At 45.1% G+C, this 21,258-nt stretch overlaps 1 protein-coding gene across 9 annotated transcripts in view; it reads left to right on the forward strand.

Annotated features, from left to right (window-relative positions):
* Positions 1-21,258, forward strand: part of LOC119167714 (uncharacterized) — a 537,665-nt gene that overhangs the window by 357,331 nt on the left and 159,076 nt on the right. For all 9 annotated transcript variants that reach the window (XM_075865823.1, XM_075865821.1, XM_075865822.1 and 6 more), the window contains one exon: positions 4,964-5,065. In XM_075865823.1, the coding sequence (XP_075721938.1) occupies positions 4,964-5,065 (102 nt within the window). The remainder of the gene's footprint in view (positions 1-4,963; positions 5,066-21,258) is intronic.

Genomic DNA, 21,258 nt, shown 5'->3' on the forward strand with positions numbered 1-21,258 from the left:
TCACGTGTTTTTTCGGGAGATTGATAGGTCATGTGGTACATATGTACAAAGGCAGGCAGTTCATACCTGGCAATAATGTGCTTAAAAAACTTCTTTCAAAATCAGTTTCAGTGTTATGTGTATTATGAGCAAATTAAAATATGCACTTGTGCTCTTACGTTGCTAAAAAATTGTATTTTCAAGCTTCCAGGACGACATATTCAATGCGGCTAACTGCTCCGAACCAAGGTTCTTCTGCTCCAAAATTAAAATTTTGCTGTTCCAAAAACTGTTCTCAATTTAGTCTCCTTACCCCTGGTGAGTCCTGCTTCGATATCTTCCCGTTTAGGAAGCTGGCAAAGCTGCCTCTTGATATGTTCCTTGATATGCCCTGTATCGATGCATACTTTTAAACTGCAGTCTTTCTTTTGCACCAAAACTAAATAACTCGCCCGATATGTTGGGGCAGTTTCTTTCGGGATAATCCCAGCATGCTCTATTCTTTCCAGCTCCTCACAAAGCGGCTCAGATAATGCGAGCGGCACCTGGCGTGGTGGCTGCATGACGGGCACATTACCTGCTTTCAGCACCATGCTGTAAGGCTGCTTTAGGCATCAGAGACTGTAAATACGTGCTAAAAGTATTTATTACCTCATACTTGTGTGAAGCGTCAACTGTGCCAACAGTGTGCCGAAAAAGTCCCAAGCTTTTACTATCATCCAAGCCAAGTAGGGCCTGGCCACGCTTGACAATGAAGAATATGATCTCTTTAGTTGTGTCTCTTGCAGTGACGGTTCGTGACGTTCTCCGGAAATTCTTGACCGCTCCTCCATTGTATGCTCGAAGTACTGAATTAGAGGGCTTAAAATGAAATTCATTTGCTATTTTTCGGTAAACAGCAAAGAGTAGTAGGCTAGCTTGGGAGCCAGTGTCAACATTAAACAGTGCTACTTGATTGTGGCAACATGTGCGGTCACTTTCCAATCCTTCCTTCTCCTGTTTCAATGGCCAGCTTCGAGTATTTCGAAGGTATCATCAGCAAACTCGGAACCTTGATCGACTTCGTCGACTTTGTCTTTGCCGATATGCATCGAGCAGCATACTGCGAAATGATGAAGCCTATTGCAGAATTTGCATTGTTTGCCATAAGCAAAACATTGGCATAATTTGTGCTAGCATTTACACTTTTTGCACCGATAATTGTGACTTTGACGCTGCTGTTTTGTTCTAAACTTGTTTCTCTGTCTGCTTTGAGATAGCATCTATCGTATCGTTGCTTTCGCACCAGACCACTTTTCTTTGCGCCAAAACTTATGCAACCTTGCATATTTCTTCTGCTTTCTGCAGAGTTCAGTTTTTCCATGACGCATTTTTACACGTAGTTTCACATTGTTACTGCCAAACACTAACTTGTCTCTGACCATTAAATCTTTTGAATCTCCAAAGTTGCACTGCTCCACCTGTTTCTTAAGGTCCCGAAGGAATTTTCAAACTGCTCTCTCTCAGCTTGGTTCCTTGAGCGAAACATGTATTGTTCATGTATTTCATTTTCTACCTTAAAGCAGGCTTCAAACTTTCGCACGACAGTGCCGTGGTCTTCCCGGCTTCCTTCGGTCCTGAACTGGAAGGTGTTTGAATGCCTCAAGGGCATCGTCTTCAGCAACACTAAGCAGGAAGGCGGCTTTTGACGATTCGGTCCTGGGATGTTTTCACGGCATAGTCACCTAGAGGAACAGGTCAAATTTTTTGCTTAAAGCCATCCCAGTACGAATCCAGGTTACCAGTCAGCTGCAGAGGTTTCGAGGGTCTTAGCTTTATCTGCTTCTTCGCAGGCGGCCCGAGCACCACTTGTGACATCATGTAACGCACTTGCTAATGACTGAAGCAACAGCAGGGTGCAGAAAAAGAATGAATGAGGTTTTAATGCATGCATTGTATTTATATCATTGCATCAGTACACTGGGCATGTGCGAGTCATATCGGCTGTAGGGGAATAGCACGTCCACGATGCACAGCCCACTAGGAACACGTCACTTCATAAACTTCCAGGCCTTCGGCGCACCAGCTGTGCACTGTGTGAGGTCATAGCTCTTTACCGTTGCTCAGAACTGTTGACCGTATGCCACGTAAAACTGGTCAACCTCGGCCAATTTAGCTTAAATTACAAAAACAGTCAGGCAGATATCAGCATATTATTACCTTGGTATACTGAGGTTATTTCCTAAAATGCACCCTCTCCAACCTAAATAAGTGCATCTTTTAAACACTTGGCTATCATTAATGTACAGGAGTTAGAACCTCCTAGAGCACATGGTTTTTTTATCTTTTTTATCAGAATTAAGTGAAACATCTAGTATATGAGTTCATTTGTAAAGGTATCCAACTTTTGTTGGAAGAAAAATAACAGGCATAATCAGAATATTAGAAATGTAATCCTCCTTAAAGTAGTCTCCTTGGTACTCTACACACTTTTTCCAGTGGTGCTGCCATTGTTGGAAGCAATCTGAGAAGGCCTCTTTCAAAATACAGTTCAGCTTGGCTGTCAATGCAGCCATAACGTCCTCCTCTGAAATTGCTCTCCTTTCAATGTCCTCTTGAGCTTGGGAAACTGCCAGAAGTCACAGAGAGGCCATATCAGGAGAGTAAGGAGCATGCTGAACTACAGGAGTCTGATTTCTCACCAAAAAACTCTGGACCAAGTGTGAGGAATGTGCAGGAGCATTGTCGTGATTGATGTGCCAGTTTGACCACAACTTGGGTCTCTTGCCCTGCACAGCATCACGTAGGAGACGGAGGACATCCCTGTAGTACTATTTAATGGTTGTTTGACTTTGTGGTGCATACTTGTGGTGTACCACACTGCGAAAGTCAAAAAAAGTACTCAGCATCCTTTTGACCTTGCTGCACACTTGGCAGGCCTTGTTTGGTTTTGGTGACGGGCAATGTTTCCATTGTGACGACTGGGATTTGGTTTCTGGGTTGTATCCGTACATCAAAGACTCATCACCAGTGATAATGGTGTTCATGAAGTTATGGTCACTGGTTGCGAAATCGAGCATTTTCTGTGAGACTTTAACACGTAGTTGGTTTTCCTGCACCGTGAGCAGTTCTGGCACGAATTTCGCCGTAGCTCTCTTCATGGCCAAATCTTGGGTCATAATGAAATGTGCACAGAAAGTGCTGATGCTCACCTCTTCCGCAATCTCCCGAATAGTCACATGACGGTCCCATGTCACCACAGTGTTCACTTCGGCAATGACCTCATTATTTCGGCATGTTGATGGCCGGTCGGAGCGTGGCTCGCTCTACACTGATGTGCTGCCATCTTTAAACCAGTTGTACCCCTCCTTAATATGTGTGCAGCTCATAGCATCATCACCGAAAGCCATCTTGATCTTCCCCATGGTTTTCGCTTGGCTGTCACCCAGTTTCTGGCAAAATTTGATGCAGTAGCACTGCTCCAGTCATTCCATCATTTTCTTTGATATGAAAACCTAACGAGAGCACTGCGCACTACCTCACGCACTACGTTCCAGCGACAGACGCTATTGGCAAATTGGATAAAATTATGCATGTGCACGAAAGCTCAAGGTCGGCTGATGCAAACGCACTTTTTTTCAAGTCCATTAAGTGCTTTAAAAAAAATAGTAACATCAGATTATTTTAATAGAGCTCGTGTGTGATCGCATGAGATAATTTATAAGTCGATTCACGGTGTTTCCCGTTTTCCTCTCACCATCTTTGTTCTTCTGTCTAAATTATAGTAAACTGAGCTTCCAGTTAGTGTTTGCTTTAGGAAATTCTTCATTATTGCCCGCAGTCATTTTTAAGATGCTACTGAAGTGCACAAACACACAGATTAGTGAGTAGCAGCACAATTGGGCTCAGCTTAGTGGGAGAGCGGGAGGAGGGTTAGGCATATTCATAACTCATAAGGCATTATGAGGCTCGCGAGGACTGCGCACCTTTGGTTCTTTCTTAGCTACTATGCGTATTCGGGCACAAGTGTATCTGTAATAAACAGTGTAAATAGAAGATCCTTGTTGTGAGGTTGTTACATCTGTTACAATGTCCTACTGCCTCAGCAGGCTTCATTCAAGAGGCTTCAGCTTTTCTGCCGACAAAATAAGTTGAGAATGTGTCATGTTCAAAAAACGAAACCAAACAGTGTTTGCACGCCATTATACCGATATCTAAAAGATCCACGCCTGATCCGGTCCTGACTGAGGCCCGAGCCATACTCGAGCCCAAAGCTGATGGGCCTGAGCCCAGCCTGAACCTGATCCAACCATCTGTTATCAGGCCCAACCCAGCCCGCAGGCCGGGCCAAGCTCGGGTTTTCGGGCTAGCCCAGCCTGTGTTGGCGCAGCTCGTATAACAGACAGATAGGCTTCCGACTGTTTATTTCATCCACATCAAAGTCATCTTCCTCATTTTCGGATATCCCAACAACAAATTAAAGCAGAGCTTACACATATCTCCTAACTCATTTTTAACTGTGGCTTCCTTTATTTTATGTGCAAGCTAATTGTGAAAACTGCTAATTACAGTGCATCTACACAAATCAAGCGTGCAAACATGACTTTTACAGTGTACCGTTGAGAACCTCCTGGTTATTGCTTGTTTCTTGCATTGTAACTGTGTTTGCACAATCTGTCATTAAAATACCTTTTAGTCTAACAATATACAACTTTCCTCACAGTAACGTGATAATTGTAGACAACACAGTGCACTCAATGTACAAGTCTTACATAGTGTTTTTTTTGTCAGCAATTGAGTTACTAACATTATTTAGAGAAGTGATTTTACAAAGATCCGCAAGATAGATGCAGGAAATATGGCAGAAATCTTCGCCTGATGTGTCACTTTTTTTTCAAGGAAAAAGTTGTGTGTGTCATGTGGTTTTTCCTAAAATGGTTTACACATAGTATGTGCTACTATTATGCAACACTAGCTCACCTGATGAACCCGTGTGATCTCGTAGGAGAGCCGGAATGCCCAGGATGTAAGGACACACCTGGAAAGCAGGGTGCGTGAGCTTGAAGGGACCAAGCTAATGCGGGAGGACTATGACCGCCTGAAGCAGGTTTGTGTCACTGGTTTACAACGAGTACTTAAAACTTTAATGTTGCTTGAGTGTTTTTGCTACCCACAAATAACATGAATTTCTCGGCAGATCTCCTGTAACCAACACTGCTTGATCCTGGCTTACTGAGTCCAGCACTCGGACAAGTTCCACTAAGAGAACACCATAGACAGCATTGTTTTAATTGCATGGGTTTTTCGAGTTTTCTTTCTGAATAAGTGTGATTGAGAAGGAATTGCTGCCTATTGCGTCAGCTGTATTTAGTTTGGCTTGTTCTAACCGATTCAGTTTCATTACTGCCTCATTGGTGCCCATACTGATTTTGTCTCATAGAAAGTCTTGCAATTTCTTGCAACTCAAAACAGTAAGGTGTCATACTGTGTATACGCCCACTGTGGTGCTCTATACTTAGGGAGAACTTTGTGTGGCAACGAAGGGAGGGCTATGGAGCCCAAGTGGGCATGTGCCACCGCTATAGAATATAGTGCCACGAATACGTTCATGTTTTCCGTGTGAAATAAATAAAAAAGAAAACAACATTTTCTGCTAGATGCTGTTTTCGAAGAGACTTGCACGTGCCGAGAAGATACCAATATTTGTTGTTGCTTTACGAAGAGTCGCTTCGCGTTTTTGTGCATCTGAAAACATTGCACATTTTATGTGCATTTCACAGTCAAAATGGTGTCTTCGTCTTTAGGTGAGCGCGCGTCGGCCTCCAGCTATTTCGACGACTTGCCAAAGAAGCTTGTGTCGAAATTCTTTCACAAATGACTGTGTAAGCAGGCATATCAAATTGTGTGCAGTGAGAGAACATGAACGCGGCCGTCAGTCAAAATGCTAGCCGAACCGGACTACTTCGTAAAGAAGTACAAGAGCGGTAGCTCCGCCCACGTAGCCTTTCTTTTATTGCCACAGAAAGTTGTCCCCAGGTATAGTAATGATGCTAGACTGCTCACTCAAAGGTGGTGAGATAAAATCCCAGCCTCGACTACTATATTTCAATAGAGGCGAAATGTTAGAAGCCCATGTACAACACACAGTAGCTGAGTGGAGTGCCAGGTCATTGTCCCAGCAGAGTCTGAGGACAGGGGTGCAACAGCCATGCCAATTTGATAAAATTTCAAATTTTTGCACCCAGCTGAGCCAATACTGTGAAACTGAGAAAATGTTGAGGCTGGTTGGGCATTTTGGCACACCGCGCTATGCCAAAATGCTCGACCAACCAGTGGCGTAACTAGGGGGGGGCAAGGGGGTACAAGTGCCCCGGGCGCCACTAGGGAGGGGGCGCCAAGCCGAGTCCTCGGGTTGGCGCCCCCTGGAAAGGTTGTCAATGTTTTTTTCCGTAAAACCGCCTGGAAGGGGGGAGGGGCGAGGTTGTAATGTACGACTGGAAGTGGGGATGGTGGTGAAGGAAAGGGTTGCCGCAATGGCTTTTGCATCGGGAAAAGGATCCTCTATTTTCATTTTGCTGCGCTACCTCCGTGCCTTCCCATGACCCTCGGCTAAGCTTTGTTTTGTGCTCCGCAGCACTGGGTTAGATGAGTTTCAGCGAACCCCACCAGCCTCCCAAACCACTTACTGAAAGCTTCCCTGAAACCAACCACGTACGTAAACAAAATAAAATAAAAAAGTTCGAATGCACCTTTTTTGAGTAAGAACAGAAAACTCCAACGAAATAGCCGATCGTCCAACGACTAATCGTCCACGCAGCGGCGGAAGGAAGGGCGAATATAATCCGTGACCTCGGCACCAAAGGCTAAACAAAGGCGTTTATTCGCAGAGTTCTCTGGAGGAAAGACGGAGAAAGCGTGACACGACGGCGACGTTTGTTGATTCCCTGCATCGCGGGCGCCAGCAAAGCAATAGAAGGGCGGGGGTCAACGTTTCCCACATGCCATCCACCGCCATGGGCAGGTTCATCCTTTGGCCCAAAGAACACGCACCTGCGAAAAAAGCGCAGAGCGTAGTGTACCCGACAGCATGTGCCGACTGCCCCGCTTCGTACGTTGGAGAAACCAAGAACTTCCCTGAAAGAATGCGGCCGCACAAGGATGACCTCCATCAATGGAACAGCGAACGGAGCGAAACGGCAGAACACTCCGACCAGTTTAACCCCCATACCAGACCCGAGGGCGCGGTGTCTAGCTGGTTGCTTTGTTTTGTACTCACCCTGCATTCCTTGGGATGCACAAATAGCGCGAAAGCTTAGGTACGAGAAACTTGGGCCTGGGAAGCGCCCGTGCCGTCAAGATTTTTGCAGTGTGGACTGGAAGAGAACAATGACGGGTAAGGGACTTCCGGAAGTTTGAATAAAAAAAGAAAAATACTATACAAAAACGCGGGCGTAGCTCATCGAAATCAGAACTGGTGGCCCTTGGCCTCCGAAATGGCCCGCCGCGCGCCAGTAGGCAATCGCGGAAGCCTACATTAGCGCTTTTAATGGGGGGGGGGGGGCTGTAGTAATAATTATTATTAATAATAATATTATTATTAATAGGAGCTGTAGTAATAATTATTATTAATAATAATATTATTATTATTAATAATAATAATAATAATATTATTATTATTATTATTAATAATAATAATAATAATAACAAACATTATCACGGGCATAATGAGGGGCGCGGAAATATATTTGCCCTGGGCGCCGTCCTATCTAGTTACGCCACTGCGACCAACCTCAAAATTTTCTCACTTGCGTTAATTTCAGAGAGCGGCCACGTTGGTGAGCTGCAGTTAGCATCGTCAATCAATCCAATTCAGGTGCGCAGACCCATTATGTGAGGTTGCTCGTGAGCCTCACCTAAGTAACAATGCTGCATGCACATCCATCAGTCAGCTAATCACGGGGAATGCCTATCGGCAGGACTACACAAGTTCAAGGCTAAAATTAGTTGCCGTTTAGGGGAATACGATTTTCTTGGTCAGTAAACATGGCTATGGCATGTTAGGAACTAAAGCTGGAAGCCTAAGCTGCGTTTTCCACACTCGAACAAACTTGACGGGCTGCGAACACCAGCATTGCTAGTGGACACCTTGGTTGCCATAGCAACAGCACATAAAACATTTTCGGTGTTTAAGTTGCGACATCCCACCAATAGATATTCAGTGCCGTCACTAGGCCAAGGGTTACATGCTGTTTTTGCTCTGTCTGGTTCAACATGCCTTGCAAGTGAGCCGAGAAATTGTGCCCCAAACAGATGAAATCCGAAAAATTACACGACTACACTGCAGCACTAGTTAGAAAGCAGAGGCCTCAAACAGGGTCACTGTAAAGTGTCAAAACTGTGCTCCCATCTTTTGAGGGTGGAAGTGTAGTCAAATGTTATTTTTCATGTTTCGAGTGTCACAACGCTTACACACAGTGCCCTTGCACGGTTCTGTTGTGTTGGTGTAGGGGGCATCACAGGGACATCACGCCAGGTGAGTGGAAAATGGGGATGCAGATGAAATAAATAGTCAACTTGTTTTAGGCTCTTGAAATGCCCTGTTGCTTTCACACTAATAGATCTACTCTTGTAAATCTACATTTATATGAACTGGTGATGAGAACGAAAAGAATTTCCTCACGAATATGTGCTGCTCGATCTTCCATCTAAATTTCATATTTCAGCAATCCTTTCAAAGGAGGATGCAACATGTGGTCCTGCTTTGTGTACTGGCTCGAGGCATTTTCCATGACAAATTACATTACTGTAGTCAAGTGCACAGCCGTGTTCATCAACTGCTGTACTGTCAAATCTCGATATAACGAATTAAGTGGGGCTGCCGCAACTCGTACGTTATTTTGAAATATCGTTGTAATGAAAAACTTCGATTGTAAGCAAGAGGTCAAACCTAGGAGCGAACATGACGTACCTTGGCAGTTGCCTTGTGCGCCGACAAGCAAACACAAAAAAAAAAAAAAAAAAAAAAATTACACACACTTGAAATGTTCTTTATTTGAAGAAATCTGTGATTTTCTTCTGATGCGTGGAGCACAAACGGCTGATTAAGTACGCCTCAACACCTTCCACCTTACGTAGCACCTCATCGGGCACATCACTGCACCGACCAATGTAGGTGCGGACTTTGTTCATGTGCACTAAAACATCCGAGTGCGATATGGTCTCATCCTCTTCAGTGTTCGGTGATACAGAGTCCTCTTTCTTCGGGTCGTCGTCGTCGTCACTGGAGACGTCGCGAACGCTGTTGACAATCTCCTCGGTTGTCATGTCCGCCGACGTTAGTGCTGCGCTGTCGCTCTCCACGTAGTCGTCGAAGGAAGAGACGTCGGGGCAACAGTTCCTCAACCTCAGTCCACAGGTCTCCTGGGTTGCTGTGGTCCTCTTCCAGGTTGTCTTCAACCTGGGCAGGCGCCTTGATTAGGCCTGCTTTTCGCCAACAGTTACGGATTGTTGACGTCTTCACGTTCCACCAAGCTCCCGTCACTATTTCCGCCGCTTGACGAACGTTGACTGATGTCGGCTGCTTTAAGCGGAGATTTATAATAAAACGCTGCACAAGGCGCTTGCGAAATTCCTCCTTAACACTCTTTATGATGCCTTGATCTAGTGGTTGCAGCAACGACGTGTTGTTCGGTGGCAGAAACTCCAGGCGAACGTGCATCAAGCGAACATTCACAATGTGGGCTGAACAGTTGTCGACGATCAAAAGAATTTTTCTATTTTCTTTCCTCATTTGTTCGTCGGGTTTGATGAGCCACTGCGAAAACAATTCTCTTGTCATCCAGGCACGCTTGTTCGCACAATAGTCGAACGGTAGGGATACGTCGTTCTTCATGCAGCGAGGCTTTGCGTATTTTCCAATGACAAGCGGCTTGATTTTCTTCGTGCCCGACGCATTGCAGCAGAGCAAGACCGTCACGCGGAGATGCGACTTCTTGCCTCCTTTACACTGCTGACCTTTGAAGTGCATCGTCCGATCCGGTAAGAGCTGGTGGAAGCACGCGGTCTCGTCCGCGTTGAAAATGTCGTCTTCGGAGTACGACTCTGCCACCTCTCGGAAACGATCGTTCCGCCAGGAATCTGCACCCTCTTTGTCCGCAGCCTTTTCTTCACCTGAGACTACCTGCCAGGTTATGCCGTTTCTCTGGCGAAAACGAAAAAGCCAACCCGCACTTGCATCAAACCCAGTTACTTCAAGTGCGTCGGCGAACTCGCGGGCTTTTTCTTGAAGCATTGGGCCAGACACTGGGATGTTTTGCAGCCGGGCATCTTTAAACCAGGTCAGCACAGCTTGGTCGACATCTTGAAAATTTCCCAGGCGCAACCGTTTCCTCGTAGGTGCAAGTTGTGACTCTCGGTGAAGCTTCAGAATCTTTTCTCTGTCTTTCCAAATGGTCGCGACAGTCGACGGGGCAATGCCACGCTCCCTGCAGAGGTCAATTTGCTTTTTGCCCGAGTCAAGTTCCCTCAACAAATCCACCTTTTCTTGCAGGGAAAACTGCTTTCGCCTCTTCTTAGCGCTGTCACCTGGTGCATTCATCGTCGGGTCTCCAAACACTTTGCAGAAAGCTAAGAAAAAAAGAACAACAAAACGCAGCAGACTTCACACGTGCGTGGCACGAAGGACGCACGACGAAGGACGAGGCAACGAGGCTAGGCCTGCTAAGCTGCCACACATCAAACCATACCTGTGTGGTGGTGCTAGCAGTCGGCTCTCAACACGGTGATGATGATAGCTTCCGTGCATGGAAAAAAACAGCGGCTACTGCGCTACGTGAGAGTTGCGGTGCTGCTACTTTTAACTAAATTCGTAAAACTGATGTTCCTTGCGTATGGGCGAGCAAATAAATTATGCACGTTATTCTGAAATATACATTGTACTGAAATTCGTTGTTCTGAAATATTTTTACATTGAAAATATATAGGCAATCTGGCGGGGATTTTCAAAATATTCGTAAATCTGAAAAAATCGTTAATTCGGTGTTCGTAGTAACGAGATTTGACTGTATGCAGAAAGCAGATGATGTGAGTGAGGGAGTGAGCAAACTTTATTTAACCAGCGGATTGAGGCGTGGGCCTAAGCCACGCCAGGGGCGGTGGAGAGACCCTGTCTCTCAGCCGCCTCCCGTGATCGCTGGATGGCCCATATTTGATCTGTCCGATCTGAGCTGATCAGTGCGGCTCTCCACCGTGCCCCAAGCTGTTCTGGGGAGACTGCATTGGCGTCCTGTATCTGTGTGCATTCCCATAACATATGCTCTAGGGTGGCGCGTCTCATGCTACACAGCTTACACGAGTCATCTGGGTATAGTTCGGGGTAGATGCGATTTAGGTGCTTCAGGTTGGGAAATGTTATAGTTTGAAGTTGCCTTCAGTCAACCTCCTGAGATCTGTCTAATGTGGAGCTAGGTGGTGGAAATTTGCGCCTCTACTTTTGGTATAATTGGATAATGTCGCAGAACCTAACCGTTCTGTCCCTCTCCCACCACTCCTCTCCTCCCAGTATTTGTGCTGCTTGACAATTTAGTCAAGCCCGACCAGTCAAATTACAAGACACTGGATGAGATTTTGTCGGTACTGGGAAACCACTGCTGCCTGAAGTTTTCTGCTGTTGTGCAGCGTTTACACTTCAACTCGTGCGTTCACGCGAAAAGTCAGCAACTTCATTTCAGCACTGAAGAGCCTTTCCGAGCACTGCAACTTGGGCAAAGAGCTTGAAGACATGCTCTGTCTGGCAACAAGATTGCTGGAAAGAAGACTCAATGCGTACCACCCTTCCAGTGGAAGCAGCGAAGAGGGATGCCGAGGAGATAGCACAAGCTTATGCTCCTTCTCTAGCCTCTGCATCTCGGCAGCGTTGGTGGGCGTATCTTGTTACTGCTGCGGGGATGCACACCTAGCGTATGCTTGCTAGCACTTGAAGACCAAGTGCCACGTGTATGCTGTATGAAAGGAACAGATGAGGAAGCACTGAGCGGTAGCTCTCCCAGGCAGCATTTATTGGCGGGCCCAAGTTCACTGTTGGTAAGCAACCGTGTGAAAACTATCCAGGATGAAGCCTCAGCAACAACTTAGCCCTCTGAGGTTATTGACATGTGGCAAGTTCACTATGCCAAGGCACCTGTGCCTTGCCAGTCTCAAACATTGTGCATAACTGTATACCGCTTTGTCACTCGTTTGCATGTGTGAGGGGGCAATGTTACGGGTGACTTACGATTAGTAGGCCGATCTATTCCGCTGCTTCTCCCACTTATTCACTTCGTGGAGATGCAGTATTTTTTTTTGGGGGGGGGGGGGGGACATATCACCCACTTTGCTTGCACGCAATTGAATGCATGAATTGGACATAGGTGTCTCCAACGTTCAAGTAAACGTTCATGCACTTTCTGATTTGAAACACTTTGTGCAAGATTACTTTGCTTCACTGCATGTACCTCCAGACCTAGAGTTTTCTATAAATACACTATAGGGAACTGTGGCACTAATGTCTATGGTAGCTGCGAAGCATGGCACTTCAGCCAGCATGGAACTGATAGGTGGTACACACCCTGTCTAAACTTTGTTCTTGCAGCTCCATTGGGCTACGTGCGACTTGATGGAAGCACTTTCTCTCAAAATTAAATTGGCAATTGTTCAGCACTTCCACTTCACCATCTTAATCACCAATTCAACTTGATTTGCGAACTTCACAATGATCTGTTCTTTTATCTAAAGCAAGTGTAAAAACACAAGGACAAACGAAGTGTGATAAGCGCAAACAGACAAGGACATAGAAGAGAACTGACACGAACAGAGCACTGCTTTCAACTGATCTTTTATTTTTGCACGGACCCATCAATACGTCGTGAGTGAGGGGAAATAACAAAAGAATGTGTTGTGGATTCACATCGTTCAATCGAGCACATGTACAATGCTCTGTCACAACGCAGCAAAAAATGTATGTCACTGCATCAAATCAAGGTATTGAAGCTCTTTGAGAAAGCAATAGGGAAGGTTGGCTAACGCACATGTTTGCTAATCTCACAATTTCCTATGCCTCCATAATCTCGCTTGTCGTCTTTGCCAGGTGCGTTAAATAAAATTACTGTGTTTGTGTTTTCGAACTAGGGCTTACATCCGCAATCTCCACAATGAATGCCCAAATGACTTGAGGTTGTTTCTGTGACATTCAATGATGCTTTTTCTGTCTCTGACTGATACATCTGCCAGTCTGACCAACATAGGTTCTTGTACAGGCAAGTGGAATAGCATAAACAATGTGGCGAGGACAGTTTACGAAAGATGTTCAATGATTAATGAGACAAGCGTTTACACTGTTGCATTGTGAATCAACCAATCGACATAACTTTTGTAGATGTTCGGAAGCAGAAAAGACCACATCCACTCCTGACTTTCCCGCGATTATACTGAGATTGTAGAAAATAGAAATGTACTATGGCATGTTTATTCAGCTTTGAATGGGAGAAGAAAATGACAGGACGAGCTTATTGCTTCATGGCTCATTACTTCAGCAAACTTTCTGTGATCAAAAGTAGAGTCCTAAGTCTAAAAACTTGATGATATTGGCCTTGGGCATTTCATGTGTCAACACCTGTAGGGACAGGGCCTTTGTGAATGTGGTTATGATTTTAGAGACCTCACTGTCAAAACTACACAATTAATGGTTTTAAACAATTAAAAAATTGTCCACAGATCTGAGTACATGCACGTCAAGGTGATTTTTTAGTCTATCATGAAGAGCGTGGCCACAATTTGCTAGGTGCAGGTCACTTTTAAGCAAGGAGCAATGCAAGACCCAGAACAGATACCATTTCTTTTATTTAATAACAGTGCCTTCCCATGCCGCCTAAGTAGAATTAAAATAAAAATAAAAAGAAGCTTTAAAAATTGATGAAATGTCAAACTGAAAGCGTATTTAAAACATACTGCTCCAAACCTGTCTAAGCAGTGGGCTACGCATTTCATCAGGTCATATTGAGGAAGGGAATAGTTAAGATCCTTCAGATCAATAGAGAAGGCCAGAAGGTTTCTGTCTTGATTGTTTTTAAAAATCAATGACATGTTCATGATTTCTTACCAGACACAGGTCTCCAATTGGCAAAAGGTTCAAGAAGTTTTGTTGATTCACATCGGTTCAACATCCACAAAATATTTTTTTTTAGGGGTGTGCGAATATCAAAATTTTCGAATACGAATTGAATATGAATACATAGTTTCGAATACAAATTGAATATCGAATAATGAAGAGGTGCAATTTCTTTTCACCAGTAATCTTTTACTTAATCATATATTTAGGTTGTAGACAGTACAATTGTTATTATAGTCAGTCATTGCACACAAAAATTTTTAAAAATGTCACCATCTGCATTTGCCAGAAAGCATAAGAGTAATAGGTGAGCTTGTGATTGTGACGTTGGGTTCAATTCACATGATGAACAAACCTTTTGTATCTTTTTTTTATGTGGTAGCACATTATTACAGAAAAAATGAAGAAAAAGCTTTTTCTTTAATAACTAGTGAGCATGAGGCCATTGGTTTGATTTTGTAACAGGTGACACTCATGTACTTAAGAGGGGACATGGGTCTTAGGGCTCTCTCATTTATTTTTGAACCAAATGTGACAAAAGTTGGCATGCTTACTCAGCTTGTCTTCCATATTCTAACTATGTAGTTATTTTTTCTATCGCTTAGTTAGTTAATTATTTAATTAGGACAACAATATCTATTGTTGCTACCACAATAGAAAAATAACCATCAGTCCGAAAATTACAAATAGTATAGGGATCACCACTAAAAAGCACAAGCTACACAATATAAGAAGCACTTTTTGATTTGGTCATTATTTTTTACTTTACAGTACACTAAACTTCATAGCTCTGAATGAGGCTATTGTGTGGTCAGACAAAAGACCAATTTAAAAAACTTGCTTCAAGAGAAATCAAAATCTACTTGCTATGTTGTGTGGTTTATACATATAGCTCCATGCTACAAAACAAATTATTTTGCTATCTGTAATAGTTTCTGATATATTGCAGGAATTTTCATGCAGGGTGTACAAAACCGTAAAAATGTATGTACTTAGAATTACATAGTCACTAACATAAATGTGGATACTAGAAAGCCTAAGGAGTGCAACATTGTAAGCTGATCGATAATTGAACGAGTACTTCTCGAATAACAGCACAATAAAGTTCATTCCATCTAACCAAAAACAAAAATTTTTATAAAAAAATAAAAAATGAAGCTGCCCATTAAAAATAGGTTCTCAGCCTTATTTTTTGTGCACATTTAGCTACATTGTGCAAAATCAATTACAGCTTTAGTTGTCCTAGGTCCACTTTTACCGAACAAGTAAAAGAAAGTGGTCAAAATCTGTGCTTCGAGAATAATGCAGTTAAAACTTTATTTTGCCGTTCCGAGTGAAAAATATCATGGCACACATACTTCAAGTCAGTTAATATGCACCAGAAATGTAATAGGACTGATTGTTTGCACGAGTGTGTGGTTTCTTTTAGTCCTGTAGCAAGTTGTCGCCGTGTGCTCGTTTGCCGTAAGGCCGCTTATCAGTTCGGTGACTGTACTGACGGCGATGTGCGATGAATGCGCGCGTGTCATTTGCGGACCGTCGAATATCACAGCGATGTTTTCCGGCTTGTCCAAAATGAGTTACCCGCAAATGTCGTGAGCCAAACTTGCTCCCTTGCTAATCAATTGCAAGGCTACACGAGTGCCGAGGTGTTAGTTTCCTTTTTCACGTAAGACTGCCACATTTTCAAGCGGATACCATGACAACGTTGCGAACACATCGTTAAAAGCAGTCTACCTGTTGCCAGTAGCCTCCATTGCGCGGGCGGCGAGCACGTTCACCGCGAACAGATTGACCTGTTGTTCGTCGACGCGTGGCGTACTCCACGCTGACGACCCGTCGCGCAGTTCAAAGTCCTTTCGTCAGGTGGGGGGAAGTGCAGCATCGACGCGCATAGCGAGACTACGCTTCCGTTCCGTCACAACAAACATTGATATCTCTTGTAGCTTCACTTATGCTTTTTACTTGCCGTCCTCTAACTGATGAGCCTGCAAAACAGAGACGTTGTCGGCAGCCAATGGGCTCGTACGTGAGTTAGACCTACACCGGTGACTCGGCAACCGCCGTTGACCACGGCAAGTTCGTTATCCTCGTTGTCCTGAGCCATAGCGGGGCTCATTCTAAAGTTCACAGCAAACAAACGATAGCCGCACCTGCTTCACAAATTGCTGTAGCACGGAACTTTTTTACTGCCGCAGGCAGTCAGTAGCACCATGTTAAAATGGCGCATGTCCGTGCACGTCACGATGGTGAAGCAGACGCCGGAAATGCCACCTGGCCAATCGGATGCCTACGTTTTGTCACGTGCCCCAAGCAGCCAATAGAATCGCGCGCTAGTGCTTCTCGATGACGCGTTTTTGCCCAAAAACCAATGAGCAAGACGAGCCAGCGGGGGCGGGAAATGGAAAATGAAGAGCGACCCATCCAAACGAGACCAAGATGAACACGATAGCTCGTGTGTAACAGCAACAGTTCGGCGGAGAAAAAGCACTATTTTAGCATCAATTTGCACTCACATTCATCTCACAGAGATGTTATAAATTGACCCCGCAGGGGCGCCTCTGCAAGCAGGCGTTTGGTGTGTAGCGACACCACGGACCCGAGCTAACGGGGGAGTTTTGACTCCCTCCCACGCCTAGCCGTGCGTGGCTTTGCTGTGTCCGGGGAAAAGGGGATCCTGGGGGTTGAGCCGACGCTGGGTGCTTGGACCTTTAAGGCCCCCCGCCAGAGGCAACACACCCTTTTGGCCTCGGCTTCACGTAGACGGCACCCCTGGGCTGACCCACCCAGGAGAAATCGGCAGTCGCATTTTCCTATCTCCCTCTCCCTACATCCCCGTCTTTATCTCTTACTATTTATCTGTCCTGTCTTCTACTCTCTTTCGTTTGCTTCCAAACTTTCTGGCGGCTAGGGTTAACCCTGTGCAAATAGCCTACCTTGGTCTAGGCGCATTGGGTTATAGTTGCGTTGTACGGCTGGCGTCTGCAGGTTTTAGCATCCACAAACTTGTAGCGTCCCCTCGTTGGGCTCCATGGTGGGTGGCTGCCAGCGCTTCTGAAGAAAATTAAACTGGCATGCATAGAGCATTTCCCTTATTAAATGATCGTACCGCCTTAAAGCGTGTACGCACCGAAGACTTAGGCTTTTTCAACCGATCAAGTGAAAACTTCCCTCATTTTCATGTTATACATAGTGAGATAAGCAGCAAGCAAGCCAGAACCGTACCACCCTTTGTAGTAGCCAGATGTCTCACAAAAACTCTTGGAGCCGGGTACAAAGTTACCAAAATGGCCAGCGGAGACCTCCTCCTTTAAGTTCGAGAAAAAGAACAGTTTGAAAAGCTACAGAGTCTATCAACCTTTAGTGACACTCCCATCGCTGTAACGCCACACAGATCGATGAACACAACCCGTGGAGTAGTTTCTGATGCTGATTTGCTCGGCTTGACTGAAGAGGAACTTCTGGAAGGGTGGAAGAGTCAGAATGTGACCAATGTACAAAGTATCACCATTAGAAGAGACAACAAGGTAACACCAACGAAACACCTGATACTCACGTTCGCTTCCAGTAATCTGCCAGAAAGTATTCAAACAGGGTACACAAAGACGTCGATCAGACCATACATACCTAACCCACGTCGTTGTTTCAAATGCCAGAAGTATGGCCACGGCTCACAAAGCTGTCGTGGTCACCAAACTTGTGCACAATGTGGAGTGTCAGGCCACAACTCTGACAATTGCGAAGAACCATCACATTGTGTGAACTGTGGCGGAAATCATGCCGCATACTCACGGTCTTGCTCATTTTGGAAAAAAGAAAAAGAAATTATCACATTGAAAATTAAAGAAAACATCACATTCAAGGAAGCAAGACGAAGAGTGTCGCCATTTTATGGCGCTACATATGCTGATGCGGCGCGTCAGGGGGCAACGCCGCACCAGCCCTCGTCACTCCTTCGGCCAGCGCAGAGCGAGCCGACGGTTGTGGCACCTGCCCCCAAGGCGGCAGTAGTTCAGTCTACTCCGCCGCCTAGCGAATTGAGGCCGGAGACTCGAGGGTCCTCTGGTCTCAAGGCCTCCCCTCAACAGGCGAGGCCTAAAATTCGAACCACCAGCTCGCATGTGCGGGCAACCAGTGCCTCTGGGGAGGCAATGGATACAACGGTACCCTTGGTACCAAAAGAGCGGCGCGCCTCCTTGGAGCGCGTTAAGAAAAATAAAAAACCAATAACGGGGCCGGACGACCGTCCTGCCACCTGAATTAACGAGCTCACTCCAACACAGGATACTCTCTGTACACACAGCAGTATCTCTCTTGTTTAAATATGCAGACAGAAATATTACAGTGGAACATCCGAGGCCTTCTTCGAAACCTCGATGACTTACAAGAACTCCTCCATGAACACAATCCAAGAGTGCTGTGTGTACAGGAGACACACTTAAAACGAACTAACACAAACTTTTTACGTAACTACATAATCTTCCGAAAGGATACAGATGATGCCTTGCTACCATCAGGTGGTGTAGCGGTTATAGTAAGTCAAGGTATAGCATGCACACAATTACCCCTTCAAACTTCCCTCAAGGCAGTGGCTGTCCGAGCAGTTATTCTAAACAAACTTGTCACTGTTTGCTCTTTGTACATACCACCGCACCACCGTCTCGAAAAACTTCAATTCCAGTCTTTAATCGATGAACTACCTGAACCTTATCTGGTCCTTGGGGACCTGAACGCACATAATGGTCTGTGGGGTGACTCTCGCTGTGATGCCCGAGGTCGTCTCATTGAACAATTCCTCATTTCATCGGGTGCTTGTCTGTTGAATAGGAAAGAGGCAACATACTATAACCTTGCCAACAAAACTTACTCTTCCATAGACCTCAGTATCGCATCTCCTTCACTTGTACCATTACTTCAGTGGAAAGTCATAAATAATCCATACGGAAGTGATTATTTCCCTTTAGTTTTGAGTACACCAATAATAAATGAATGTCCTCCACATGTTCCTAAATGGCTGGTAAACAAAGCCAACTGGGAACGATTTCAAAAGCTTACTCACCTAAATTGGACTGACATATGCGGGTTAGGCATAGATGAAGATGTGCAGTACCTCACGGCTTTTCTTACTGACGCAGCAACCAAGTGCATTCCACAAACATCTGGACTGCCCGGCAAACGACACGTTCCGTGGTGGAACACTGAGTGCCAGAATGCGCGAAAGGAACAGAACAGGGCATGGAGGTTGCTGCGGAACTCGCCGACAGCGGAAAACCTTGAAAGCTTTAGGAAAATAAAATCTCGAGGCAGGAGAACGCGTCGGCAGGCCAGAAAAGAAAGCTGGCACAAGTTTTTATCAGGGATAAATTCATATACACAAGAGGCTAAAGTCTGGAACATGGTTCGTAGGGTAGCAGGAAGACAAGTACACTCACTCCCACTCGTAAACACACAGGGTGATAGCCTGGAAGATCAAGCGAACTTCCTCGGTGCACACAACGAGCAGGTGTCTAGCTCGTCACACTACACTGAAGCTTTCCAAAGACACAAAGGAAAAATAGAAAAGCAGAAACTAGAATCCAAGTGCACAAATTACGAGGAATAAAACCAACCTTTCCACTTAGCTGAGCTACAAACATCGCTAAACTCTTGCAATAATTCTGCTCCAGGCTACGACCGTGTCACATATGAAATGTTGAAAAACTTGTTGCTCGAAACGCGAAAACCCTTACTCTCTCTATACAATGCTATCTGGCTTTCGGGCACCATCCCTGCTTCTTGGAAAGAGGCTATTGTTATCCCTATTTTGAAACAGGGCAAGGACCCTTCCTCAGTTTCAAGTTATAGGCCCATTGCACTAACCAGCTGCGTTTGTAAACTTTTTGAAAAAATGATAAACCGCCGACTTTTACATTTCCTTGAAACACACAATCTGCTTGACCAATTTCAGTGTGGGTTTCGGGAGGGTACATCCACCACCGACCATCTGGTGCGTATCGAGGCACAGATAAGAGACGCCTTCGTCCATAGACAATATTTTCTCTCTGTGTTCCTCGATATCAAAAAGGCATATGATACAACATGGCGTTTCGGAATTCTAAGAGACCTGTCCCACCTTGGTGTGCGCGGAAGAATGTTTCATATAATCGAAAGTTACCTGTCAAACCGGACATTCCGTGTCCGTCTAGGCAGTGTGCTCTCCCAAACATTTGTCCAGGAACCAGGCGTGCCACAAGGTGGTGTGCTTAGTTGCACACTTTTTATCATCAAAATGAATTCTTTGCACTTGTACATTCCCCGCATGATGTTCTATTGTACATATGTCGACGACATTCAGCTTGGCTTCAAGTCATGCGCACCGAAGCAAGTGTAATGCCTTTTTCAGAAAAACAAGACCATTTCCCTAAGTACCACGTTATTCATTGCGAAAGCTCGGACAAAAAAGCTCGCAACATCTCCCATTCCTCGTGTCCAGGTGCCTAACCGAGACTATTGGAACTGGCTATAAGGCTACAAAGATGGCAAGCGGAGACTTGCTAGTGGAAGTTAAAGACAAGACACAGTTTCAGAAACTAGAAAAATTAGTAGCATTTGGGGACAAGCCCGTAACCGTCTCTGCGCACCGAACGATGAACACTGTCAAAGGCGTTGTGTCAGACGATGACCTAAAAGACCTAACAAATGATGAGCTTCTGGCTGGCTGGAAGGACGAAAACGTCGTTCACGTACAGCGTATCGTAGTGAGAAGAGAAAACAAAGAAATTCCAACCAAGCACATAATGGTGACCTTCGGGTGCTCCACACTACCGCAAGAGTGCACACAAGCTAAAAGAGTGCACACAAGCTAAAAAAATGCAACACAAGGAGTGGGGCATTTTTCGTAAACATCCTACAGGAGAGAACCTCCTAGCATTTAAAAAAGCGAGAGCAAAGGCAAGATTTATTCGCAGGCAGGCTGAAAAACTCTCGTGGAAAAAGTACATTTCATCCATCAACAGCTCCATCACATCTAAAAGAATGTGGGATCAGGCGCACAAGTTTAACGGCAACTACAGTTCATATACCACCCCCATTCTCTCAACCCCTGGCATCCAGACAACTTTAGGCGAACAGGCAGACCTACTAGCGCAGCACTTTTGCGCTATTTCGAGCTCAGCAAA

The sequence above is a fragment of the Rhipicephalus microplus genome, chromosome 6 (genome assembly GCF_043290135.1).
Source record: "Rhipicephalus microplus isolate Deutch F79 chromosome 6, USDA_Rmic, whole genome shotgun sequence".
Taxonomy (NCBI): domain Eukaryota; kingdom Metazoa; phylum Arthropoda; class Arachnida; order Ixodida; family Ixodidae; genus Rhipicephalus; species Rhipicephalus microplus.